Genomic DNA, 26,935 nt, shown 5'->3' with positions numbered 1-26,935 from the left:
TTGCCAAATTAAGTAAAATTAAACTAAAAGATATTGAAAGAATTTTAAAAATAAGTAACACATTTTAAAAATCTGAGAAACAATAAAATTTTACAAATTAAGTTAAATCATACTAAATTAAATAAAAGAATAAATTAAAAATAAATGAATCATTGAAATGAATTAAACATAAATTTAAAAATATTAAATTAAATTAGATTAATTGTGGAGTCATGATTTTGATTAAAAATGAGATGTTCTGGCTCCAAATGACTCATAAATTATAAATCTAACCAGGTGACTCTTTCTAGTTCATTGTCTGCAGATTAATTTCTTTAAAGCTTCATGTGTGGCGGCAAAGAAAAGAGACAAAGAATAAATGAAAAGATTATTTTTACTACAACAAATAAATTACAAGTCGACGCTCAAATTCAGAGAAAACACTGAATCCAGTTCTTTGGTTTGTGCAAATCTTTAAATCCTCCAGAGTTCCAGCAGATGAAGATGAACATCAGAAATATTCTGCTTTCAGTTCCAGCTTCAGTTCCAGTTCCACTTCCACAGAAAGGAACTGCTTCTCAGTAAATAAACTTTCCAGGATTTTGCAGCTGAATCTTCTTCTGGTTTTTCATCCTCTCCTCCTTAAACCGTCTCCTCTGGACGCCGTCAGCTGATCGGGATCGCCTCGTCGTTTACCGGAACTCTGTAAAGAAGCAGAAACAAAGTCTCGTTACCATGGAAACAGAAACTTTTAGTCGTTATAGAAAGGGTTCATTCACAGACCTCTAATACAACCAGTTATTTTACTAATTAATAAACTTTAAACCAGCGAAACTCACACATTGCAGCAGCCTGATAGAAATGCAGCAGGATTTAAAAAAGCAAACAACAAAAAATATAAAAATACACATTCATAGAAATGTTGGTTAATGTTCATCATCCCTGTAATCTTAAACAGTTAAAAATAAAGTACAATGAAATTAATAAATTTATTAAACTCCCAGAAATTAAAATATCAAATCTAAAAAAGAAAATAAAATGAAGAAAAGAAATGCAACTATGAATTAAAGTAAAATCAGAGTTAATTTAATTTTAAAACTATGTAAATTCTAATTAAAATGCAGTAAAATTAAATTAAATCAAATCACATTAAATTAAAATAAAAAACAAAACAAACAGCTGTGTTTTTTCGTCAGATGTTGTTATTTTACATCCAAACTCTGCATTTTCTTCAAACCAACTTTTTCTTCCGTGATAATTTGAAGTTCTGACAGAATTTCGAAGTCTTTGGAAACTTTTAACCGAGTCGGACACTCATTAAATCTGCAGCTCATAAAGGACTGGAGCCAAAAACAGGGAGTCATGATGCTTCCTACTAAAGAAAAAAAACTTGTTTTTAAATAATAATAAACTTTTTAAGCTTTAAAAGTTTCTTAAAAAATGCATCAACTAAAAACGTTGCCTCACTGTCACACTCTACGCCCACGACAGACAAGTATTTCTCTGTAATATTAGACATCCGTGACTCAACAAAGATGAAATAAAGCAGAAATCCTTCATGTTTTGGGTTTGAAGTCACTGATCCGCCTCTTCTGGCTTCACTAAGAGCAGCTATCAGATCCTGGAAGGCAGCAGCCGTCACATTTCATCAGAAAATCCAGTGAATCACACACCGATCCTTTGTGTTGACATTATTTGACTCTTTACGCTGGAATTTACACCTGAAGCTGCCTGTTCCAACTGGTGGGTTTCCTCCGTAAAATGTTGCTTCATAAACAAACGATTGAAGTCGTATCAGGACACAGATTCATTCTGGGAATCAGGTTTTAACTCTGAGGACGACCTACTTTCTGAACAAACCCACAAAATAATGAACAAAGCAAAACACAAAACTACAAAAATGAGACAAAAAAAATGAAACTAAACAAATAAGAGACAAAAAATTAGACAAAGAAGTTACAAAGCGCAAAAAAGAGACAAAAATAAGACAAAAAAACACAAGCGAGACAAAAACTAAACACAAAACGACAAAAACATGAGAAATGACATGAAACAAAACAAAAAAGACACAAAAGGTTTGACAACAAAGGCACAAAGCACCAAAAAATTAACAAATGACAAAAATGAAAAAAATGACAAAAGCATGTAATAAAACGACAAAAACAATACACAAAACAATGAATAAAGCAAAACAACATGACAAAACTGAGACAAATGACACAAAACAAAACAAGAGACAAGGAAGTTACACAGCAAAAAAAAAAGGACAAAAACACAAACAACACAAGCGAGACAAAAAAGGAAACACAAAACGACAAGAACGAGAAACAAAACGACAAAAACATGAGACAAATGACAAGTCAGACAAGTCAGACAAAAAATAACAAAAACAAGAAAAAATGACAAAAAATGAGACAAATGGCATGAAATAAAACAAAAAAGAGAAAAAAATGATTAAAAAGGTGCAAAGCAACAAATAATTGACAAATAAGAAACAAAACAACAAAAAGGACACACAAAATGACCAAAACGATACACAAAACAATGAATAAAGAAAAACACAAAATGACAAAAGTAAGACAAAAAAATACCCACGTGAGACAAAAAGGAAACACAAAACGACAAAAACATGAGACAACCAACAAAAGAAAGGCAAAAAAGGACAACTTACTTGAATAAGTAAGTTATTCAACGTAGGACTGAGCGATACTGCATGTGCCTGGTTTCATGACTGTTTGTCTGACACGCGTCAATGTGTTAAATCAGGTGACACCAAATCAGACTTTTTGATTATTAATAAGGGTGTGCCGCAAGGCTCCATTTTGGGCCCTGTACTGTTCTCTATTTATATAAATGATATTGTGTCCTCTTTAAGTGCCATGCCCATTTGTATGTGGAAAAAAACAACAAAAATGAGACACAAAACAACAAAAGAACAACAAACAATCGCGTATTTTACTTTGTGATCCAAACAACTTGTCATGGTCTGGAAATGATTTTAATTCATAGTTTTACTAATTTACAATCTGCAGTCTTCTCTGTAATTTTTACATTTTGAGGACCTGATTGGACCCTCTGGAGGACCACTTCTGGACCACGAGCCTCCTGTTGGACACCCCTGGTCTAGAGTTTTAGAAACTTTGTTTGGATTTTTACTCTCAAGATTTCAATTAAATTATTAAAATAAGGAAAAATTACTGTGGAGTCATTATAATTTTAACTAAAAACGAGACATTGTGGCTCCAGGTTTTAACTTTAAATCTGACCAGAAGACGACTTTTCCTTCTCATCCTGCTTTCTAAACACGATAAGTCGCTGAAGGAGGAGGAGGAGGCCGATCGCATGCAGATGAAATTTCATCCAGTCAGACATTAAACATGTTTGCTGAGGATATGATCTAATTTTTACGAGCACAGCGAGACCAAAAGTCATAAAAATTACATTTCCTCAGGTCAGAGGCTGCAAATGACGGCCATTACAGAGTCTGAGCGGCTCGGAGCGATTACTAATGACAAAGTTTAGAGAAATCTAAAAGGCCGCTGGTGGTTTTCTGTCGGTTCACGGAGACGATGCAGATTCATTTTCATTCCACATTATTACATAATGGCTCTGTAACTGAAACTAGACTTCCTTCAATGCTCAGAGCAGGAAAACCCGGATAGAAAACGGATGTCAAACATGCAGGCAGCGATCCGGAGTGTTAATATTTACTGAAGCAATCATGATGGCAGAGAAAAACTCTCCCACTGGCAATAAATTCAGCTGTTTTCCAATTAAAAGTATTCTTACAGTGAGTACAAACATCAGAACCTCGTCCAAAAGAGACAGAAATGACAAAAAATGAGGCAGAAAACAAGAAAAATAAAAGGAAAACGACAAAAATATATGAAACAACTACGAGATTGAGTAGAAAATTAGAAAAAAAACAAGAAAAACCTTGAAAATGACAAAAATGAGACAAAGCACAACAAAGGGGTTAAAAATATCAAAAAATGAGAGAAAAACAATTAAAAAAGAGACTGAAAATGAAAAAAGACAAGAAATACTAGAAGAGATTGAAAATGACAAAAAGACAAAAAACAACAAAAACATTGAACATGAAAAAAATGAGACAAAAAATTACAAAGATTGAAAATGGTAAAAAAAAAAAAAAAAAAAGATTGAAAATGGCAAAAATGAGAAAAAAACAATGAAAACAGATTGAAAAAGACCAGAAAAAAAGAGATAAAACCAAAAGTGAGATAAAAATTACAAAAAGATTGAAAATGCCCAAAAAAAATGATCAAAAATGATTTAATTATTCTTTGATTTTCATTCCTTTGTAAAGTGTCCTTGAGTTCCTCGAAATGCGCTTTACATAAAAATTATTATTATTATTATTATTATTATTTCATAACAACAAAAATATTAAAAATGACAAAATATGACACAAAAAACAACAAAGAGACTGAAAAAATAAGACAAAAACAGCAAAAAGACTGAAAATGCCAAAAAATTGACCAAAAACACAACAAAACGAGATTAAAAATGATAAAAAATGAGACAAAAACACAATAAAGAGATTGAAAATGACAAAAATTAGATAAAAACCACAAAACGAGATTAAAAATGACAAAAAATGAGATAAAAACCACAGAAAGAGATTAAAAATGACAAAAAATGTGATAAAACCACAGAAAGAGATTAAAAATGACAAAAAATTAGATAAAAAACACAAAAAGAGGTTGAAATAACATGTGAAGCTGAACTCCATCAGTATAAACAGCTACAGGAGCTGCTTTTTTGGCATAAACAACATATTTTTACTCTCATTCACTCACAGGATAAAATCTCATGGCGACAAAAGCAGAAACTTCCTGAACAGCAACAACACAAGAAGCAAACAGAAGCAAACTGTTCTATAACTCTGGAATCTCTCAGAAAACAGAAACAAAAGCCACAAAGTTTTTGTAGGCGGCAAAGAGGAATCGACTCCGAGTGGTGCTGGATGAGATGTGGTGAACAGAAACGCAATAAAGTGTGACTCATTACGGCTCATTAGGAAATAATTAGCATGTGATTAAATAAAGAGGGATGGAGGCAGAGTGAGAGCGTTCTACTGAACTCAACTCTAAATGATGACATTAAGCTGCTCTTTGCCTCCTCAGCTACATCCTTTCTGATTCTATACAAACTGTTTGATTTGTTTCTACCACTGTTAACTTATACTGCTACAGATTAACCGGCCACTTTATTAGGTACACCTGTCCGACTGCTCGTTAACACAAAGAGCTAATCAGCCAATCACACGGCAGCAACTACATTTATTCATGTAGACGTTGTCAAGACGACCTGCTGAGGCTGAAGAAAGCCTCAAGAGATGGAAAATGACAAAAAACTAAGATCAAAAACAACAAAGAGAGACTAAAAATGAAAAGAATGAGACAACAAGAGATTAAAAATGAAAAGAAAGAGACAACAAGAGATTAAAAATGACCAAAAGCGAAACAAAAAACAACAAGGGATTGAAAATGACAAAAAAAATAAGATCAAAAACAATAAAGAGAGATTAAAAATGAAAAGAATGAGACAACAAGAGATTGAAAATGAAAAGAAAGAGACAACAAGAGATTAAAAATGACCAAAAGCGAAACAAAAAACAACAAGGGATTGAAAATGACAAAAAAATAAGATCAAAAACAATAAAGAGAGATTAAAAATGAAAAGAATGAGACAACAAGAGATTAGAAATGACCAAAAACGAAACAAAAAACATCAAGAGATTGAAAATGACAAAAAACATTAAAAATAGACTGAGAATGACAAAAATGAGACAAGATTGAATATGACAAAAATGAGACAAAAGAGTAAAAAAAGATATTGAAAATAAAAATTAGACCAAAAACAACAAAAAGAGATTGAAAATGACAAAAAGTGAGACAAAATCAACAAAGGGACTGAAAATGACATCAAATGAGACAAAACAACAACAAGAAATTAAAAATGGTAAGAAAAAAATGACAAAAAGAGATTGAAGATAAGGAAAAAGGAGACAAAACAACAACAACAGACTGAAAATGACAAAAAAAGATTGAAAATGACAAAAAATGAGAAAAAGCAACAAAAAGACTAAAAAAGGAGAAAAATGAGACAAAAATAACAGACATTGAAAATGACAACAAATGAAATTTAAAAAATGACAAAAAAGACTGGAATGGCAAAAAATGAGACAAAAACAAAAAGAAGAGATTGAAAATGAAAAAAGTGAAACAAAATGAACAAAAGGACTGAAAATGACATCAAACGAGACAAAACAACAAAAAGAGATTTATGACAAAAAATAGACAACAAAACAATAAAAACAGATAGAAAGAGATTAAAATTTAGAGAAGAAACAACAAAAAGAGATTTACAATGAAAAAATTGTACAAAAAGACTGAAAATGAGAAAAATCTGACAATAAGCAACAAAAAAGTTGGAAAATGAAAAGAATAGGACAAAAAGGATTCAAAATGATGAAAAATTTGACCAAAAACAAGAAAAAGAACTGGATAATGTTCATTTTGTCACTTCTTATTATAGGATAATGTTACTTTTGGTAGATGACGTGGAAACATGTCAGCAAGGTAAAACTGTGCTTTCTGACTGAGTTACTGGTTTAAAAGTAACGTTATCCTACAACAAAAAGAGGTTGAAAATGAGACAAAAAACAAAAAAGAGGTTGAAAATGAGACAAAAAATGAGACAGAGGCAACACAAACAGAACGGCGGTCCAACCTTTGACCAGCATGGTGTCCCTGATAAATAAATAATTGAGTGTATTTTTAATAGAGACTTTTACATTCAACACTTATTTTTCTGTCCTAAATCTGCGCTGAGTGAAGTTTGTTTCCGGCTGAATTTGTTGTTAAACTGAACGACAGCATTAATAATAATCTCTGGAGCTCCACTTCCTGCTCCTGAACTAAACTCTTCTGACTGTTTATCTGCAGCAGAAGGACCGTCGGTGGGCTGAGGAGGAGGTTCTTCTGTGTTCCTCTGTAATCAGTCCATCTCTGGGTGTGTCCGCTGAGCTGCCACCGCTAATTCCATCGCTCCACCGCCGCCAGAGACGGAGCCAAACCACAGCTAGTCAGAAAACACCACGTCCTGCTGCAGCCACGAGGAGGAAGCAGGAGAAACGGAGCTGCAGTGACCACGCTACACCTGATTACTGACGGAAAACCTGAACACCAGTGAGCTTTAGAGTGGCCCAGTTATCCCAGTTATGCATGGAAGTTCAACAGGTTCAAGTCCAGTGCATAAAAACACAAAAAAATGACAAAAACGCACAACAAAACGATAAAAACGACACAAAACAATGATTAAAGCAAAACACGAAATGTCAAAAATAAGACAACACAAGCAAGACAAAAAAGAAACACAAAACGACAAAAACGAGAAACAAAATGACAAAAATCAGACAAAAAAACAACAAAAACAGACAAAATATTACAAACATGACACGCAAAACAACAAAAACAAGAAACAAACAACAAAAATTTAGACAAAAAAAACAACAAAACCAAGACAAAACATCACAAAAAATGAGAGAAACAACATGAAGCAAAACAAAAGAGACAAAATGGACAAAAATAAGACAGAAAACAACAAAAACATGAAACAAACAACAAAAATCAGACAAAAAAACAACAAAATCAAGACAAAAATTACAAAAATAAGACACAAAATGACAAAAAAATTAGACAAATGGCACGAAACAAAACAAATAAAGTGACAAAAAAATTGACAAAAAAATTAAAATAACAAAAAGGACACACAAGATGACAAAAACGATACAGAAAACAACGATTAAAGCAAAATACGAAATGACAAAAATCAGACAAAAAAACTTAAAACCCCAACAAAACAAGACAAAATATTACAGACATGAGACACAAAACGATAAAAACAAGAAACAAAATCAGAAAAATGAGACAAATGACATGAAACAAAGCAAAACAAAAGAGGCAAAAAAGTTACAAAGTTAATGTCATTAATGTCATTTTACACCTCCAAAGCAAGAAAACAAAGTAAACAATGAAGTAAAGTGCCTCCACAAGTCTTGTCAGAAGCCTTGCTGCTGCAACAATAAAGGTTCATGAGGATCGTATTTGTCTCAAACAAGAAAATCAGCTTCTCATAAAGGTAAAATGACAAAAACGAGACACAAAATGACGAAAGCAAGACAGAAAACGACAAAAACGCCATCATCAGTTTACCTTTTTTCTTCGTTTTCTTCATCTAATCAGCAATTTTATACCGAAGACGCTCATTTTGTAAAAGAAAACAAGGATACACAAAACAATAAATACATAAAGCAAAACACAAAATGACAAAAATAAGACAAACGACACGAAACAAAACAAATAAGAGACAAAAAAGTTGCACAGGGACAAAAAATGGACAAAAACAACACAAGCAACACAAAAAGAAATTCAAAAAGGACACAGAAAAACGACAAAAAATGAGACAATAAAACAGCAATAGTCAGATAAAAAAAAACATTTTTTAGAGCTACAAACTGTAAAAACAGAAAAATTATGTGGATTTTGAACTCTGACAGGAAGAGATGTGGAAGAGCTCTGATAGATTCTGACAGTCTAGTGATCGGCGGCTCACAGAGATCTGCTGTAAAAATAGCAAAATATCACAGAGAAAAAGCAAAATTCTACAAGATAAACCTCTGAGCTGAACCAGGATGATACGAATACATTCTCTGCTCAAGTCAGGAAACTAAAAAGTCGACAAACAAACCATCAAATACGGAGAGAAAACAAATCTGGAGGAAGGAAACCGTTAAAGAGTTTTGTTTCTCTGACAGCAGCTCTGCAGCTCTGAACATTTTAACAATCATATTAAACGTGGTGTTCGTACCGCCGGCAGCAGCAGAGAACCGACTGTTCAGTGTCTGTCCGACTGTCCTCCTCCATCACCTGGAAATCTCCCTGCCCTCTGAGGAACTTCTGCAGGTCGGTCAGCGGGAAGCCGTCCTTCTGGTATTTCTGGTGGAGGAAAAACAGAAAACAGCTCCTCAGTTAGAAACGATTCCACAACGGCTCATAAATCTAGAAGAAACAAATCCAGAATGAATAAATCCAGACTTATTCTACAAGAAGAACAACTGGAAAGGTCCCAGACTTTAAACGGCTGCTGTCCGACTCCTACAGTTCCTCACAATTTGCAAATCAAACATTTTCCTTCAGCAGCAATGAATGAATTCTGTTTAAAAGAAAAATAATAATAAAGTCCATTAAAGCTTCACAGACCCCAACATGGCACCTTTAAATTCTACGTTTAACCCCGAGGATCAATAAAGGTTTTTGACTTGGATGGATGGAGGATTGATTGATTGATTGATTGATTGATTGATTGATTGATTGATTGATTGATTGATTGATTGATTGATTGATTGATTGATTGATTGATTGATTGATTGATTGATTGACGTACCTTGATGGTCTCGTAGGCGTCGGTGATGAGGGCGATGAAGAGCGACAGCACCATGTAGATGAAGAGGGAGATGAAGGAGTAGAGGTACGCTCTGCTGAAGAGCCACACCAGAGTGTTGGTGTCCTTCAGCTGGGCGAAGGTGGTGAACATGTCGTCTCCGTTCAGCAGCGAGAAGAGACACTCGGCCACGCGACTCAGACCTTCAAACTGGAGAGGAACGACAATAAAACCAGTCAGAGGATTAACACAATAAAATATTAAAACAATAAACTGCAGCATCGCCTCAGGTTTAGTTCAGGGAATCTTTAATTAATCTCTCCATACTAAGGGAATGTGATCAATTTGTATAGTAATAATAACAATAATAATAATAACAATAACAATAACAATAATAATATAGTTAAAAAGACAAAAAACTTGTTAAAAAATTGTTTCTGATCCCATACGGAGCTGAAAAGTCTCTGCAGTGAATCTGCAGTTAAACAGGAAAATGAGTCACTTTAGATGAATGAGTGTGAGACGAGGACAGTTAGAACAACAGAGTAGAGGACGATTAAACAACTTCAAAAGTTTCTGTATGAACCAAGACGCTGCTTCTTAAGGTGGACAGCTGGAGTTTAGAACAACAACACGGAGAGAAAGTAAACTTCAACCACTGCAGAGGACGATTAAACAAGTTTTAAAAGTAGATGCTGCTTCTTAAAGACAGACAGAAAGACAAACAGAGGGACAGATGGCTGAAAGGCAGAGGGCAGTAAAATCCCTGGAGTGAGATAGGATCAGGATGGAGGCCTGGAGAGGACTTCCTCTGTTTATTCCTTCAGTAAATACATCCAGGATCCCTACAGGAGAGTCCTGCAGCCTCTGACACATTACCTAACTCTACAGGAGAGTCTGACACATTACCGAAACCTACAGGAGAGTCTGACACATTACCTAATCCTACAGGAGAGTCTGACACATTACCTAATCCTACAGGAGAGTCTGACACATTACCTAACTCTACAGGAGAGTCTGACACATTACCTAATCCTACAGGAGAGTCTGACACATTACCTAATCCTACAGGAGAGTCTGACACATTACCTAACTCTACAGGAGAGTCTGACACATTACCTAATCCTACAGGAGAGTCTGACACATTACCTAACTCTACAGGAGAGTCTGACACATTACCTAATCCTACAGGAGAGTCTGACACATTACCTAATCCTACAGGAGAGTCTGACACATTACCGAAGCCTACAGGAGAGTCTGACACATTACCTAACTCTACAGGAGAGTCTGACACATTACCTAATCCTACAGGAGAGTCTGACACATTACCTAATCCTACAGGAGAGTCTGACACATTACCGAAGCCTACAGGAGAGTCTGACACATTACCGAAGCCTACAGGAGAGTCTGACGCATTACCAAAGCCTACAGGAGAGGAAATATCAGCCTGGAGGAACCGAAACTGGTTCCGCTTCCACAGAAATCTCACTTCTGCTGATTTCACATGAAAACGAAACGTCAAAATATCTTTTTCACCAAATGATGATGTCCAACATGAGGCCCGTGAGCCAAAAGTGGTCCTCCAGAGGGTCCAATCCGGCCCTCAGAGTGTAAAAATTCCAGAGAAGACATTACCTGCAGATTGTAAATTAGTAAAACTAGAAATTTAAAATAATTTCTAGACCATGACAAGTTGTTTTGATCATAAACTAAAATACTAGATTGTTCTTTTGTCATTTTGTGTCTCGTTTTTGTAACACAGTGGTCCCTCATTTACGTTCCAGACCCTTCTGCTGTAGACGAAGATCTGCCATACAGGGACCGTACTGTAAACCTTAAAGGGGAACTTCGTTTTTTTTTTTCAACCTGGGGTCTGTTTTCATATGTCATTTCATACATGTGAGTGATGGAGAAATGAATTTTCGACATAGCTCCAGTATTTAGAAAGCAAATCTCGTTCCGAAACTGTGCGATAGCTCTGCTTTCTAGATTTGCTTTCTAGCGTCCTGAGATTTGGATGCAGACCACAACAAAGAGCGATCGCCAGGTAATGTGGAGGTTTTCGTTCACTTCTCATCTCTAGTATGTTGTGGGACACTCACTGAGACTATCTGAGCCGGTCAGTGTGGGGAAAAAGCACGTTAGGGTGGACTTTGACGCGGGGGGGGGGGGGGGGGGGGGGCCAGCTGCCCCATACTTTTCGCTAGCTGAGCTGCTACCTGAGCTGCTAGCTGAGCTGCTAGCTTAGCCGCTAAGCTGCCTGCCTGGCTAAATACTGGAGCTATGTCGAAAATTCATTTCTCCATCACTCACATGTATGAAAAGACATATGAAAACAGACCCCAGGTTGGAAAAAACCCAAGTTCCCCTTTAAGTATACGTGCACTCTCCAGGACTGTCGGTCAGGCCGGTTACAGTTATTTTGCGTTTTTATGCTCATGTCTTTTGCTGTCTTCCATGCTGAACATCCCCAGCAGGACAGCACAGTTTTCTGCAGGTTTTATTCACCGCTCAACATAAACATAAACAAAGACAAAAAAAAAAAGCAAAATAAATCAAATGAACACAATCATACACAGATCCAATGCTAGAATATTTATTTTATTATAACTCTGCCAAGGAATGCTGTGGAGTTATGTGACGATCAGCGTATGCTTCTCTGTGAATCTGTCTGTCTGCCTGCCTGCCTGTCTGCAGTCAGTCCCATCATCCTGCCTGCCTGTCTGTCTGTCTACCTGTCTGTCTTTCTGCTTGCCTGTCTGTGTGTCTGTCTGTCTGTCTGTCTAAAACAAACAAACGGATTTGGATGAAACTTCCAGTAAAGGTCAGAAATGACAGAAGGACCAAGTGATCAGATTTTTGCAGTGATGCAGCTTATAGTCTGGATCCATGGATTTGTTAAAGATTTAACATTGTGCGACAGAACGGCTGGCACGGCGTCACTGTAACCATGACAACAAGTGAACGCTGCTTCAGTCATCGCATGATCCCACTACAAATCTGTCATTGCTGACTTATCGGAATTGACACAAGGAACAGTTGGTTGACTGATTAAATTGTGGGGTGTTTCTGAGTCGAGCTACATATTTAGGTCACATGATTCGGTATCCATACATAACATACACATGCAGAACAAACACATGGAGGAGCATTGCGCTCTCTGAATGTTTTTCTTGTTGGTATTTATTTTAAGGCTTTATAAATCCTCCCCACACATCACCGCAGAGCAGCACTATGCAGCGATCAGACTTCTGTGTGAAACAGAGGCCAGATACTGAATGCTGCTATACCATAATATCCATCCATTCTCTATGGTCATGGGGGGTGCTGGAGTCTATCTCAGCTGACTCAGGTGAAGGCAGGGGACACCCTGGACAGGTCACCAGTCTGTCACAGGGCTACATATACAGACACACAATCACACTCACATTCACACCTACGGACAATTTAGAGTAACCAATTAACCTCAGCATGTTTTTGGACTGTGGGAGGAAGCCGGAGTACCCGGAGAAAACCCACGCATGCACAGGGAGAACATGCAAACTCCATGCAGAAAGATCCCAGGCCCAGGCCGGGACTTGAACCGGGGATCTTTTTGCTGCATGGTGAAAGTGCTAACCACTACTCTACTGTGCAGCCCATAATATAATATAATATAATATAATATAATATAATATAATATAATATAATATAATATAATATAATATAATATAATATAATATAATATACCGTATGAGCTATACTCAGGGGATACAGAGGAGACTGATGCTACGGTCTCTGAGCCAATCACAGCCCAGCGCTGTAAGCTGGTCGCTATGACTGACATGATGACTGAACTGTTGTTCTGCAATGCACCATGGGAGTTTGGGGAGTCGGGGTTTAAATGTCATTATTGTGGTTTATGTTAGTGTTCCAGTGTTATCAGTGTTTGTGTTTTATTGTGTTTTGTGGTTTAGTCAGCCTAGTTAGTTTGGTTAGTGTTCTGTTGTCAGGACCGTGAGTGTGACGTGTGTTTGATGACTTCCTGCCACAAGTACGCTGTAGTCTGTCAAAATAAAAGTCCCAGGTAAATATAACATGCATAAAGAGCAGATAATTGTTGTGTACTATTACTCTTCAATGCAACTTGTCACAGTAATAACTGCAGAAAAAATATCTATACTGAGAAATAATTCTGCAATATAGTGAGACTGTGAGAAGTGAACCGTGATATAGTGAGGACCACTCTATTTTGTCTCGTTTTTGTGTCATGTTTCTGCCATTATGTTTCTCTTTTGTGTTTTACATCATTTATGTAATTTTTTGTCTCGTTTTGCAAATTTTTCATCACTTCGTAACTTTTTTGTGTAATTCTTGTTGTGTTTTGTGTTGTTTGTCTCATTTTTGTTGTTTTGTGTTTCCTTTTTGTGTTGCCTGTGTTTGTTTATTTTATTGTCGTTTTGTTACTCACTTTTTGTCAAATTTTGTTTCATTTTTGTTGTTCTATCTTATCTCATTTTTGTCATTTATCCATTTCTTTGCGTAACTTTTTTGTCTAATGTTTTGTCTCTTTTTTGTTTCGTGTTGTTTATCTAATTTTTAGTCATTTTGTTTTGCGTTTTTTTGTCATTTTGTGTCTGATTTTTCAAATATTTCTGTCTTGTTTGTGTTGTTTTTTGTCTGACTTTTATCATTTTGTGCCTCGTGTTTTTCAAATATTTTGTTGTTTTTGTTGTTTTTGTCAGATTTTTGTCATTTTGTGTATTTGTTTGTCATTTTGTTTACCGTTTTCATCATTTTGTGCCTCGTTTTTTGAATATTTTGCTTTGTTTGTGTTGTTTTTTTCGTCTGACTTTTGTCGTTTTGATCATAAAGTACATCCTCTATGGTTCAATTCCAGGTGATTAAATGTTGTGTTTTTTTGTCAACACTCTGTGATCTGGAAGATGTAATGTGGAAATGATAACCTGAGGCTGAATGCTGATGAAATTTCACTTAATCATCTTCAGAAATTCCAGGTTGTTCATGATGTTTAGTACAAACATTCACAGCATGTTGTTCTTTAAGGTTTCACTGATTATTTCTCCTTTTGGTATCATGTGCGCCACTTCCTGTTTTTATTTGAGTTTTAGCTTCCTGTAAACTTTCCTTTTCTAACGCTGTATTGGTTTTAATCTGTTTTATGAAGATTCTCCTTCTCCTTGTTCTGAGGGTTGCTCGGCAGCTGTCCTCTGTCTATCTCACATCTGTCTCTGGATGTTTAAACGCCTACTTCTGCTCCAACTTCCGTAAATAATTTATCTTAACAGCAGCTAAACACACTCATGCTCTCCCTGAAGGCACCTGCAGTTCAGAGATCCTCCAGTTAAGGTGAAAACATCGACGGGATGCAGTTAAAATTTCTGTTTTTTCAGGAAGATATTTAGCATCCCACTTTGTTTGTGACTTTCTTACTGCTTAAATTCGCTGGTTAGAAGGTTTACAGTCTGTTTGGTTGCAAAGATTTGACAGTTTTCTGGTTGTGGAAGACACTGAACCATTCCTTTCTCCTCTCCACTGTCAGATAAACTAAAATCTGGTTGTTTCACAGACAGACGGAGCTGTGAGTCCAGATATTCGAAGCAACTTTCAAAGATTCTGGTCACAGGACCCAGAGGATTCACTGTTAGACAAACACTGACACCTGGTGGCCACACGCTGCATCTACAAGTGTCTAAAAAACACTGAAAACCCAAAGACAGGACCGCTGCTTTAACTGTGATAGATGAATCAGCGTTACTTAACTGGTTTTGTCACGTTTCACTGCAGAAAACTGCGATTTTTCAGATTTTTCCTGTTTCAGCATTATAGGCTTCAAATTGAGAAAATAAGAAAAAGAAGAATAAGAAAAAGACAGAGAAAGGCTCTTTGAAGAACAGTTTTAGAAGAACAAGACAAAGAAGACAAAAAAGAAGATGAATGAGACAAAGAAGATGAAGAGGAAGGCGAAACAGAAAGCGAAGAAGACAAAGCAGAAAATGAGGATGAGGAAGAAGACAAAGAAGAAGAGGAAGACAAAAAATTAGGAAGATGAAGAAGAAGAGGAAGGAGAAAGCAGGCAAAAAGACCAAAAAAAGAAGACGAAGAAAATGAAGGCTACAAAGAAGAAGACAAAAAAGATAAAGAAGATGAAGAAGACAAAGCAAAAAATGAAGAAGACGTAGTAGAATACGAAGAAAACAAAAATGGAAGACAAAGAAGAAGAGGAAGGTCAAGGCAAAAAAGATGAAAAAGGAGACAAAGACGACTAAGCAGAAAATGAAATTGATGAAGAAGGCAAAGAAAAATGAAGACGTAGAAGAAGGTGAAGACGAAGGTGACAAAGAAAAATGTAAGTGACAAAGAAGATGATGAAGAAGAAGAAGTCCAAAACTGTTCCTCAAAGAGCCTTTCTCTGTCTTTTTCTTTTATTTCCTCAATTTGAAGCCTATATGCTGAAACAGCAGAAGAAAAAATCTGACAAGTTGCAGTTTTCTGCAGTGAAACGTGACAAACCAGTTAAGTAACTCCGATTCACTGATCACATTTAAAGCAACAGAACTTCATCCAACATGCTTCCAATCTGAGACACAAGAGCAAAACATATGAATAGTTCTTACTGGGTCTTTAAATGTTAAAGTCAAAAACAAGAAACTTAATTCTCTCTGAGCAGCAACAGTAGAAAGTCTTTAATCAAAAACATTGGAGGTCTACCAGATTTAATCTTCTGGAAATGATCAAATAATGTACAGAAAATCAGTTTGAGCTTTAATTTACACAGTTGTCATTCAGATTACTCTGTACACAGGAATCCTACATTTTCCAGTGATAACATTAATAATCTACTTTAAAGTAGGAGAACCTGAAGGAACCCTGTGGATGTTCTGGAGGAACCTAAAACAACTCAAAAGGGTTTCTGGAGGATTCATTTTTGTGAGTTGAAATGTGGATTTACACTTTGTTTTATTCAAGTTGTCTTTAAAACATATTTTTTTTGCATCAGTACCTGAGATATTAATTCAAGTTTCAAAAACTTTTTTTTTTTTGCATATTTGGAAAAACTGGGATTTTGTCCGACCTGGAATTAGGGTCCGAGCACCGAGGGTGCAGAGGACAGGCGGTGCGAGGGCACCGACTGTCCAATGCACCAGCAGTGTCAAGGGCTGCACAGTGACGTAGTGGTTAGCACTTTCGCCTTGTAGCAAGAAGATCCCCAGTTCAAATCCCGGGGTGGGCCTGGGATCTTTCTACATGGAGTTTACATGTTCTCTCTGTGCATGCGTGGGTTTTCTCCGGGTACTCCGACTTCCTCCCACAGTCCAAAAATATGCTGAGGTTAATTGGTTACTCTAAATTGTCCATAGGTGTGAATGTGAGTGTGATTGTGTGTCTGTATATGTAGCCCTGTGACAGACTGGTGACCTGTCCAGGGTGTCCCCTGCCTTCGCCCGAGTCAGCTGAGATAGACTCCAGCACCCCCCACGACCCTAGTGAGGATAAAGTGGTGTACAGAGAATGGATGGATGGAAATGACTTTCAACACTAATCAGAAGATCTCTATCTGCCTAAATGTAAAAATAAAAGTCTTTATTTTATCTAGAAACTTCTAAATCAAGAAGTTTCTTTGGGATTAATCAAGTTTGATCTTAAATATTGTTCCTGTTTTTAGAGTTTAAAAAAACTGTACTGCAATAATAATAATATCAGAAAGGAGAAGAAGATGAAGAGGAAGAAAAAGATGAAGACAAAAAAGAAGAAAAAGAAGGCAAAGAAGACAAAGACGAAAAGAAGAGGAAGAAGAAGACAACAAAGAATAACAAGAGGAAGACAAGGAAGAAAAAGAAGAGGAACGAGAACAAGAAGAGGAAGAAAAAGACTAAGACAAGAAGAAGAAGACAAAGACGAAGATGACGCAAAGAAGATGATGACGATACAAAGAAGAAGAAGAAAAAAGACAAAGAAGATGAAGACAATAAAGAAGATGAAAAAGAAGAGAAGAAGAAGATGACAAAGGAGAAAAGACAAAGAAGAAGGTGAAGAAGACAAAGAAAATAAAGAAGAAGAAGATGAGGAAGATGAAGAGGAAGAAAAAGAAGAAGAAAAACAACAACAACCAGATACAAAAAGAAAAAGAACAAGAAGAAACTGTTCTTTGAAGAATCTTTCTATGGAGTTCCTGGAGTAACCTCTGCTGTAGGGCTTCCTCCTAAAGGTTCTTCCTCTTTTCAAAGTGTCTACCAGCTGCCTCTGGTGAGTTTTTATGGGAGGACATTAACAAAACACTGTTTGGATCAATTTCAACACATGTAGACTTGGGAGTTCCCTTATTCGTCGTGATAGTTGCAGCTTCAGCAGCAGTTGTGCATGAATAAGCAGATGAGTCATTAAACTGAGACTCCATAGTTCCCTAAATGTCACCAAAACCAGAGTTACCTTCTCATGGTACGGTCCGAGGACAATCCATCCACAGAAGGTGTATCCAAGGTAGATCATTCCGGCACAGCAGCAGAACCGCAGAACTTTGGGGAACGCTGCCTTCATGGTCAGAATCAGGACCTGAACATGCAGAAACACACAGGTCTTAGTCGTTCTTTAAACAGGAGGGAATCAGGAGAGAATAAAGGTGATATCTGAAGGTAGAGAGGAAGTTCTGGGATCACTGTGGTACTGTTCTTTAAAATGACACTTCCTGTACCTCATTAAAGTTCTTGATCTACAGGATGTCCCTAAAGTCTGGACACAATCGGATTATCTATAATGTTTTACCTCTACAGATTAAATATGTCTTCGTGGAAAGAAGAAATAGTTGAACTGGTACTTCAGTGGACGTGAAGGATGGACAAAGACAGCAGATGGATTTAATCATACAAGGAGGATTCTACTTGGCTTTTCCAGGGTGGTGAAGGTGGTTAAAAAGTTTAAAGACACAGGCAGTGTCATGGACAAACCCCGTTCTGGACGACCAAATGGATCAGCTGAAGCTAAAGGATTGGTCATGACTAAAATACATGCTAGCCCCAAAAATATCACTTCCCTAACCCAAACCCACAACCCTAACCTTAACCCTGCTGACCCAAACCCCACTAATCCCATAAAGCCATATTTAATCTGTGGAAGTAAAACCATTATAGTTCATGAGATTTCCTAACAGGATCCTAACTGTAGAATATTATTAACTTTAGTTCATCAATTCTTCCAAGATTCTCTGAGAAGTCTGCAGCTGCAAATCTCAACAAACATCTTTCATAATAGTCTAAAAGCATGCTATCTTTAAAATACAACATCTTAAAAATGATCCAAGTATAAAATTGCGGTATTTAATTTATTCTACAGGTTGAATTTATAAAAAATCACCTAAAATAAATATTTTACTTTAACCAGATCCTGTAAAAAACTAAAAAATGTGCATTTCCTTTTGCAATTGTGAAGATAATAATGACTTAGCTGTGATCAACAGAAACATGAGGAATATTTAGAGACTTCTCAGATGAACTGCAGGCAGTGTTTACAGAGAAAACAGAGAGGAGACACGTATGGAAACTAATTAAACATCTAATCTAGTTTCAGACACAGAGGAGGGGAAACCGCTCAGACTTACGTTGTATTTCTGGAAGTATCCCAGATATCTGATGACTCCGACCCACACCAGTAAAGTCGACGTTCCCAGGAAGATGCTGCACACGTCGTAACTGGTTAAACTCTGCAGGAAACAGAAAAATAACAAATCAGCCTCTAATGAACATTTTATGTTTGGAACTAAATCTGGATGACAAATAAAGTTACATCATCATAAAGGTTAATAATAAGCTACAGACCTGTGGTGACCTGACTTTATCTGCAGGAGTTATTTAACTGCAGCTTAAATTATATTATTACTACGATAAAGAAGCATGCTATTAATAATTAACCAACTAACTGTAGCTGATGGTTTGACATTTTGCTTCCAGGATGATAACGACCTAATCAGGGTATTTAATTAGATTTTATCAGATTTCAAGGCAGCGTTTGTGATGCCGCTAAGCTTGTCTTTAACTCTCGTGTCGTCCTGCGGGTCAAACTGACCCGTTTTAAAGTTTGAAATGTGGGAAAAAATATATTTTCACAGTTAAACTTCTGATGTCCAAATTTTCAACATTTTGGGGAAATTTTTGAACATTTTTTGGTGGAAAAAAACAAATGTTAAAAATGTCTGTTTAAGAACATTAAAAATAAATCAACCAAAATCCAGCGATTTTGGTTGATTTTTTGTGAATTTTCTTAAAGAAAATATTACAAATTTTACTTTTATATATATGTAATCATTTTAGATATTTTTTAGGATTTTCTTGGAAAGATTTTTACTAATTTTTGAAAATATTTACAAGAATTTTCTTGCCAAATTCGGAGGATTTTTTGTTTTTATAAAACATTGCTTCCTTGTCTGAAAAAAATCCAAAAGTTCAGTAAAAAATTCCCCAAATTTCTGAATATTTGCAAAACCTTCAGGAAGAAAATTCCAATAATTCCTTAAATTTTCCCTGAAAAGTTTCTTTTTTTTAAAAAATCCCTCAAATTTGGCAAGAAGATTCTTGCAAATATTTTCAAAAATGAGTAAAAATCTTCCAAAAAGTCTTAAAAATATCTAAAGTGATTACATATATATCAGTAAAGCTTCTAATATTTTCTTTAAGAACATTCAGAAAAAAAATCAACCGAAAATGTTCAAAGATTCCCCAAAAATGTTGAAAATGTGGACTTCAGAAGGTTCACTGAGAAAATATATTTTTTCCCCACATTTTTAAACTTGAAAACTGGATAATTCTGACCCGCAGGACGATACGAGGGTTAAAGACAAGCTTAGCAAACAATTGTTTTATGGAAACAGTCTTTTAAAAGGATTAAAACCCTAAAGCTAAATGAACAATTAGTAGTTATGATCAGGACTGATGATGGTTAAAATTAGCAACTTAAAGAGGAAAATAATATTTATGGATAATAGTTTTATGTCTGTTATTTTTTTGGACACAAACACTTTTGTCTTTTTGGACTTCTGTGTACTTGATTTTAACAGAAAACTGATTTTCCACATTCCTGTTTGAAGCTATCTGCAGCATCTCTGTTTAAACTGTCAGCAGCCTGTTGCATGTTGGGTAATGTAGGCACCAGGACTCAACAGGAAACACCAAAAAGGACAGAGTCTTTGGTTTAACTGCATCAGTTTTAAGAGGTTTATTTTTTTTTAATTGTCCTTCAGCAGTCTGACAATGGAAAGAGCTAAATGCCAATTAATGGAGAACTTTTACTGAATTCAACTTTCTCGCCTGAATTACATATTATCCCTGAAAAGTGTATATACTAAATAAAATACCACAACTTCTCTAAGATCAGATTTCAGCGTTTTAAAAATCGATCAAGTGTTTCTACCTCTGTCAAACTGAGAGTAAACTGTGGCTGTGAAGGGAGCAGGCGGGTTAAAACAAACAGGATTTTACAGCGTTTCAGTCTAAAGTCCACAGAGGATGCAGAGGATAACATAAGAGTACAGAGGCAAACAGCAGGCTGTAAAGGCTGTCGTCCTGTATTACTACGATGCTGTGGCTTTAATTAACCTCTACATAAAGTTTTATTACATGAAATATCATCAGAGTTTCCATCTGACATCCGCAGAATCAGCAGATTCTTTATCTACAGTGACTTTAGCAAAGTTTTACCTTCACACCACAGACACTTTAAAGTACACAGAGGCTGCTCCAAATCTCATGCTTTTGAATTCATTTTTCCATTATTTCTGAGCTTCAGAACTTCAATAAACACATGAAAAACACATTGAGTTCTGTTAAAAACTGCAGTCAGATCAGTTTCACATCCATCCAGGTTTCACAATATGAAGAATAAATCTGGATTTTGTTGTGATTCTGATGACTCACCTCACAAATTGGACAATTTGGGCAAAAGTTTACCCAAAAAAGCACTTTCTAAAGTTTTTTTCCAGCCACATAGCATCACTCCCCAATCCGTGCTTCACTGTCAGGACTAAACATTCACTGTGGCAGTGCTGGTCAGCAGAGACACAAAACAGCCACAAATAGACACAAAACGACCACAAAGAGACATAAAATGACCACAAATAGACATAAAATGACCACAAAGAGACATAAAATGACCACAAATAGACATAAAATGACCACAGATAGACACAAAACAACCACAAACAGACACAAAACAACCAAAAATATACACAAAACAACCAAAAATAGACATACAATGACCACAAATAGACATAAAACAACCACAGATAGACACAAAACAACCAAAAATAGACACAAAACAACCAAAAATAGACATAAAATGACCACAAATAGACACAAAATGACCATAAATAGACATAAAATGACCACAAATAGACAAAACGACCACAAATAGACATAAAATGACCACAAATATACACAAAACCACCCATTAAAGTTGACTGAAAACGGACAAATTAAAGTTTTCTCTGCAACCAAATCAATTATACATCCATTCCAGGTGTCAAATCTGTTTTTTGGTCAGCACAGTTTTGTCCACTTGCAGCACTAATATTATGGGATATATAATAATTTGAACAGCAAAAATTGAACCAGTTTAAAGTCCATGACACAGAGTCCGAGAAACAATCATTGGTTCCCTGGATGCGTTTCTGTTTTCTGATAATTCACCAGAAAAAACTTTAAAAAGTGCATTCTGGGTAAACTTTCATCAGCATGTTTGGTCAGAACAAGTTGTAGACGATAAACAATGGTGTTATTGTGTAATCTTGGTATCCGACATTTGTCTTATCAGCAAGACAGTAAATCGACAGGACTTATCGCGGTTTGAAAGAATCTCAAGTTTGAGCATATTTTAAAATGTGGGTGATTTGAGAGGGTTAGGTTGGAACTTTTTCAGGTTTGGTTGCATTTAGTTGGATTGAGCCTATTAGTAGATTTTACAGATTGTTGTATATCTCTGAAACACATTATTTGACGTATGCTTGGTGTAATTTCAGTCAGTTTTTTTCTTCCATTAAAGACAGAAGCAGAGGATGAGTTCTACCTTTGCCTGTATCTCCATCTTCAGTATGGATCCGACTATGGCCATGAGGTCGCTGATGATGACCATCACGTACCAGCCGTTCAGGAACTCATCCTGGTCCTCCTCACACACTTTACGGTTGAAGTTCTCCTGGAAGAACCGGGCAAATCTCTGGAAAACACAACGCGAAAAAGGTTGAAAACAGAAGTGGGGCTAAACTACAAAGATTGTCTGCAAACCCAAAGAAAACACTTCTATATCTGAGAGTCAAACTAGCCATTTAGATGTTGTAGTAATAAGAGCATGAACAACAAGAAAAGAGGGATATTTTTAGAGTGGAAATAAAAGATTCTAAAACCCCTGAATGATGGTGTTTAGCGTGAGGCGTCTGACCTGGAGTAACCTGACGGCCAGGACGATGGAGCGCGTGCACAACACGGCCGACGTTATGCAAACCAGGATGACGAAGCCGTCGAACACCAGCAGATAGTGAGTGTTCTTCTGAGCTGTAAAAGAAAGAGTGTGTGTTGGAGCGTTTATCTGTTACACAACTCCCTCACACTCATCGCTGATACCACAAGTCTGACTGATAACACAACAGCAGCAGCCAACAGGAAAGAAACGACCGACTATCAGCTTTGTTCTGCTCAGTCAGTCTGAACTGTTTTCATCTTTTCAGACACAAAAGAAACCAAACCTGAAAAAACCTCAGCTGTAACTTTTTCTAAATAACCATCTATCACACATGCTGATATGAGCCTTGAAAGTTTACCCAGAATGCACTTTTTACAGTTTTCTCCAGCCACATAGCATCATACCGCCACCAAACAGAAACAAAATGACCACAAAGTGGCACAAAACCATCCTTAACCCTCGAGTCGTCCTGAGGGTCAAATTTTTAAATTTGAAAACGTGAGGAAAAAAAAATCCTTTTTGAACATTTTTTGGTGGAAAAAAAGAAATGTCAAAAATGTTGCTTGAAAACATTCACATAAAAATCAACCAAAATCCAACGAAATTTCATTGGATTTTGGTTGATTTTAATGTGAATGTTCTGAAAGAAAATATTACAAGTTTTACTGATATATATGTAATCACTTTAGATATTTTAAGGATTTTTTTTGGAAGATTTTTTTTCATTTTTTGTCAATATTTGCAAGAATTTTCTTGCCAAATTTGGGGGATTATTTTATAAATAAAAACTTGTGAGGGAAACATTTCTTATTGAAGGTTTGGCAAATTTTCAGAAACTTGAATTGAATTTTTGGATTTTTTTCAGACAAGGAAACAATATTTTTTTTGTGCCTGTAAATGCGGACAACAGGTGGGTTAAAGTTTACCCCAAATGCACTTTTTAAAGTTTTCTCTGGTGAATTATCACAGAAACACATCCAGGATACCAGTGATCATTTCTATGACTCTGTGTCGTAGACATTAAACTGCTTCAGCTTTACTGTTCTAACTATTATATATCCCATAACATTTGTGCTGCAAATAGACAAAATCATCCAGAACAAAAAAAAACAGGTTTAGTCTTTAGATTGTGACACCTGGAGTGGACGTAAAATTAATTTGGTTGCAGAGAAAACTTTAAAAAGTACATTTTTGGTCAACTTTAAGGGTGGTTTTATGTGTCTTTGCAGTGGTTTTGTCTGTTTTTGTCGTCATTTTATTTTTTGTGGGCATTTTGGGTTTCTTTGTGTTTTTTCGTGTCTATTTGTTACTGTTTAGTGTCTCGTCAGACCAGGACTACCACAGCGAATGCATAATCCTGACAGTGAAGCACGGAGGTGGAACGTGATGAAATGTGGCTGGAAAAAAACTTTAAAAAGTGCATTCTGGGTAAACCTTTACTCAAAACGCCCTATTTTTCTGGTGAAATATCAGAATCACAACAAAATCCTGATTTATTCTTCAGACTGGAACGCCTGGATGGATGTGAAACTGATCTGGTTGTAGTTTTTAACAGAACTCAAACATGTTTTTCAGCCCTGAAAATGTCCTGTATCTATCTGCTGTACTGATGAGGCTCAGAAATGATGATTTGGACAACATTTTAACCCCCATCTATGGAATTAAAGGGCCTGTAACTGTAAAAACATTCATAGTATGAAGGTAAATCTATACATGTTTTCATTAAATTTACTAAATGATCATAGATTTTTTTTTTAAATCAGTTGATTCTGAGGAGGCCAGGTGGCAGAATGATTCCAAATATGTATTTTCAACCTTTTCCTAACAGCTCTAAATGTCCTGTTTCTCCTCTTTATTACATTTATATGTTTTTAGGTCTCCTTCTGATCTTACCCGTCCCAGAGATCTTCCAGTCTCGGCAGGCGCTGCTCGTAGCGTCTGTATCCAGGAATATTTTCACCTTTCCGCTGTGACACTGGTTGTTAAATGTTATCTGTGGACAAAATAGAAATAAATCCCCTGAATTTCACCCCATCAGTGTGTTTTAAGCTTTAACGTGCAGCTTACAAACTCAGTAAAAGCGTACGGTCACATAGAAGGAGTAGCAGTCCGGTAGCTCCCGCGATCGGACCGTCTGCAGGTTGATTCCCTTCAGCTGGAACGTTAACTTGACGTTGATGAGTCTGAAAAACAGCAGGAAAGTGGGTCTTACAAGCAGGATTTTAAAATGTGAAGCTGCGTTTTATGGATGGAGCTGCTCACCTGTAAAAGTCCAGCTGAAAAAAAGAAGAGTTCTGGGTTCTCCAGTGGTTTGCAGTCACTGGATCGTGTGACATGCAAACTGTGAGGAGGGAGATAAACAGAAACAGGAAATTAGATTTTAGCTCAGCCAGTGTCTACACAGGCTCTATGCTGGCTAAAGTTGCTCTGTATTAAAGTTGCTCAAAAATGAGTTAAAGTTGCTTTATATTAGTTTGTAAGTTTTTCTTAAAACACTGATAATTCATTAATCCAGAGTCTCATTTTATTATTAGAGCTACACCAATAAGAAATAAAAATATCTAAAAACACAAAAACAATCAACAAATTCCAACTAACTGATTTAAAATATCAGTCTGATTGTCTGTTGATAATAGCAATGGTTGTAAAACCTCCTAAATGTCAAATAAATCTCTATTTCCAGACATATTTAGGGTTCAACGTGAACTTTTTTGGATGTTTTGCACAAAACTGCATTCGCACATTTTGATCACAGGTCATCAAATTCGCTGTGTCTCACCCGTCTCCAACTGGGCGTCGATGTCGTACGTCTCCTCTGAAGGATCCACTCTGCCACTCCGGTAATATTCCTTACAGACCACCAGAGGCAGCAGATTCCCGTCTCCATCTTCAGCGTAACTGATGGGACCCACAGAGAGCCGGCCGAGCTGGCTGTACTGTTAACCCAGAGAGATCCAGTAAAACACAGCGACAGTACGGCACGTTTTACGTTTATTATGTGAAATACGTGGTGAAAACATTCAGTTTCCCTTCAGAAGATGATCTGATATCAAAGATTAGAGACTTGTTAAAGTGATTCGGTGACGTTTCGCCTGAACAGCTGTGAGCATGAAAAAGGAACCAACGCTCAATGAAACTGATCTTGTTAGATAAAGTTAGCATGAATAGAAAACTAAGACACAACACTGCAAAACTTACTATAAATCACAGACACAAAGCTACAAAACTCACTTCAAAACAGACACAAAGCTACAAAACTCATGACAAAACAGACTAAACACAGTAAAATTCACAACAATACACAGACGTAACAGCAAAATGCAATACAAAGCAAACACAACACCACAAAATTCACAGCAAAACACAGACAATGCTTTTAAAAAATCACTACAAAATGGATAAAATGCTACAAAATTCACTGAAAAATAGACACAAATTCACAAAATTCACTACAAAACAGTCCCAAAGCTAAAAAACTGATGACAAGCACAGGCAATGCTCCAAATGTTACTACAAAACAGACACAGGGTTAAAAGAAAATAGCTACAAAACTGGCAAAAAGCTACAAAATTGACCAAAAAGGAGCCACAAAGCTGCAAAATTCCCGACAAAACAGACAACACTACAATTTTTACTTTAAAACATACACAAAGCTACAATATTTACTGCAAAACAAAGTCTACAAAATTAACTACAAAACAGGCAAAAAGCTACAAAATTCACTAAAAGCAGCCACAAGGTTACAGAGTTGACAGGCCAATCTCCATCTTGTCTTGCCTGGCCAAAAGTCATGGAGAGGCTAGTTCACAAACAGCTAACTCGACCCAAATCCTCTCAGATTTGCAGTCAGGTTTCAGAACTGTCCATAGGTGCATCATTGCTATCCTGTGGCCAAAAAGCCGGTCTTCATAGCCACATTTTATAGACCTGGCCAAGGACTTTGATTCAGTAGACCACACGATTCTTCTGCAAAGGCTCTCCAGCATCAGCCTGTCCTCAAGCTCTATTAACTGGTTTGCCATTTACCTTAATAATCGTATACAGC

General features: G+C 36.3%; 1 protein-coding gene across 2 annotated transcripts in view; it reads right to left on the bottom strand.

The window, feature by feature from the left end:
* Positions 1 to 355: 355 nt before the first annotated feature.
* The window catches only part of mcoln2 (mucolipin TRP cation channel 2), a 31,355-nt gene continuing 4,775 nt past the window's right edge, over positions 356 to 26,935 (bottom strand). The window contains exons 4-14 of one of the 2 annotated variants that reach the window (XM_022218063.2): positions 25,670 to 25,826; positions 25,153 to 25,231; positions 24,977 to 25,073; positions 24,784 to 24,883; positions 22,870 to 22,982; positions 22,498 to 22,647; positions 19,043 to 19,144; positions 17,878 to 18,000; positions 9,451 to 9,657; positions 8,875 to 9,002; positions 356 to 682 (exon numbers count right to left, since the gene is read on the bottom strand). In XM_022218063.2, the coding sequence (XP_022073755.2) occupies positions 646 to 682; positions 8,875 to 9,002; positions 9,451 to 9,657; positions 17,878 to 18,000; positions 19,043 to 19,144; positions 22,498 to 22,647; positions 22,870 to 22,982; positions 24,784 to 24,883; positions 24,977 to 25,073; positions 25,153 to 25,231; positions 25,670 to 25,826 (1,293 nt within the window). In that variant the 3' untranslated portion in view covers positions 356 to 645. Of the gene's footprint in view, positions 683 to 8,874; positions 9,003 to 9,083; positions 9,220 to 9,450; positions 9,658 to 17,877; positions 18,001 to 19,042; positions 19,145 to 22,497; positions 22,648 to 22,869; positions 22,983 to 24,783; positions 24,884 to 24,976; positions 25,074 to 25,152; positions 25,232 to 25,669; positions 25,827 to 26,935 lie in introns of those variants that run through there. The other variant, XM_051947173.1, reaches the window with a different exon arrangement.

This window comes from Acanthochromis polyacanthus, chromosome 4, assembly GCF_021347895.1.
Source record: "Acanthochromis polyacanthus isolate Apoly-LR-REF ecotype Palm Island chromosome 4, KAUST_Apoly_ChrSc, whole genome shotgun sequence".
NCBI lineage: Eukaryota > Metazoa > Chordata > Actinopteri > Pomacentridae > Acanthochromis > Acanthochromis polyacanthus.
The sequence above is the reverse complement of the archived record's forward strand: the minus strand, read 5'-3'. Positions and strand labels throughout refer to the sequence as shown.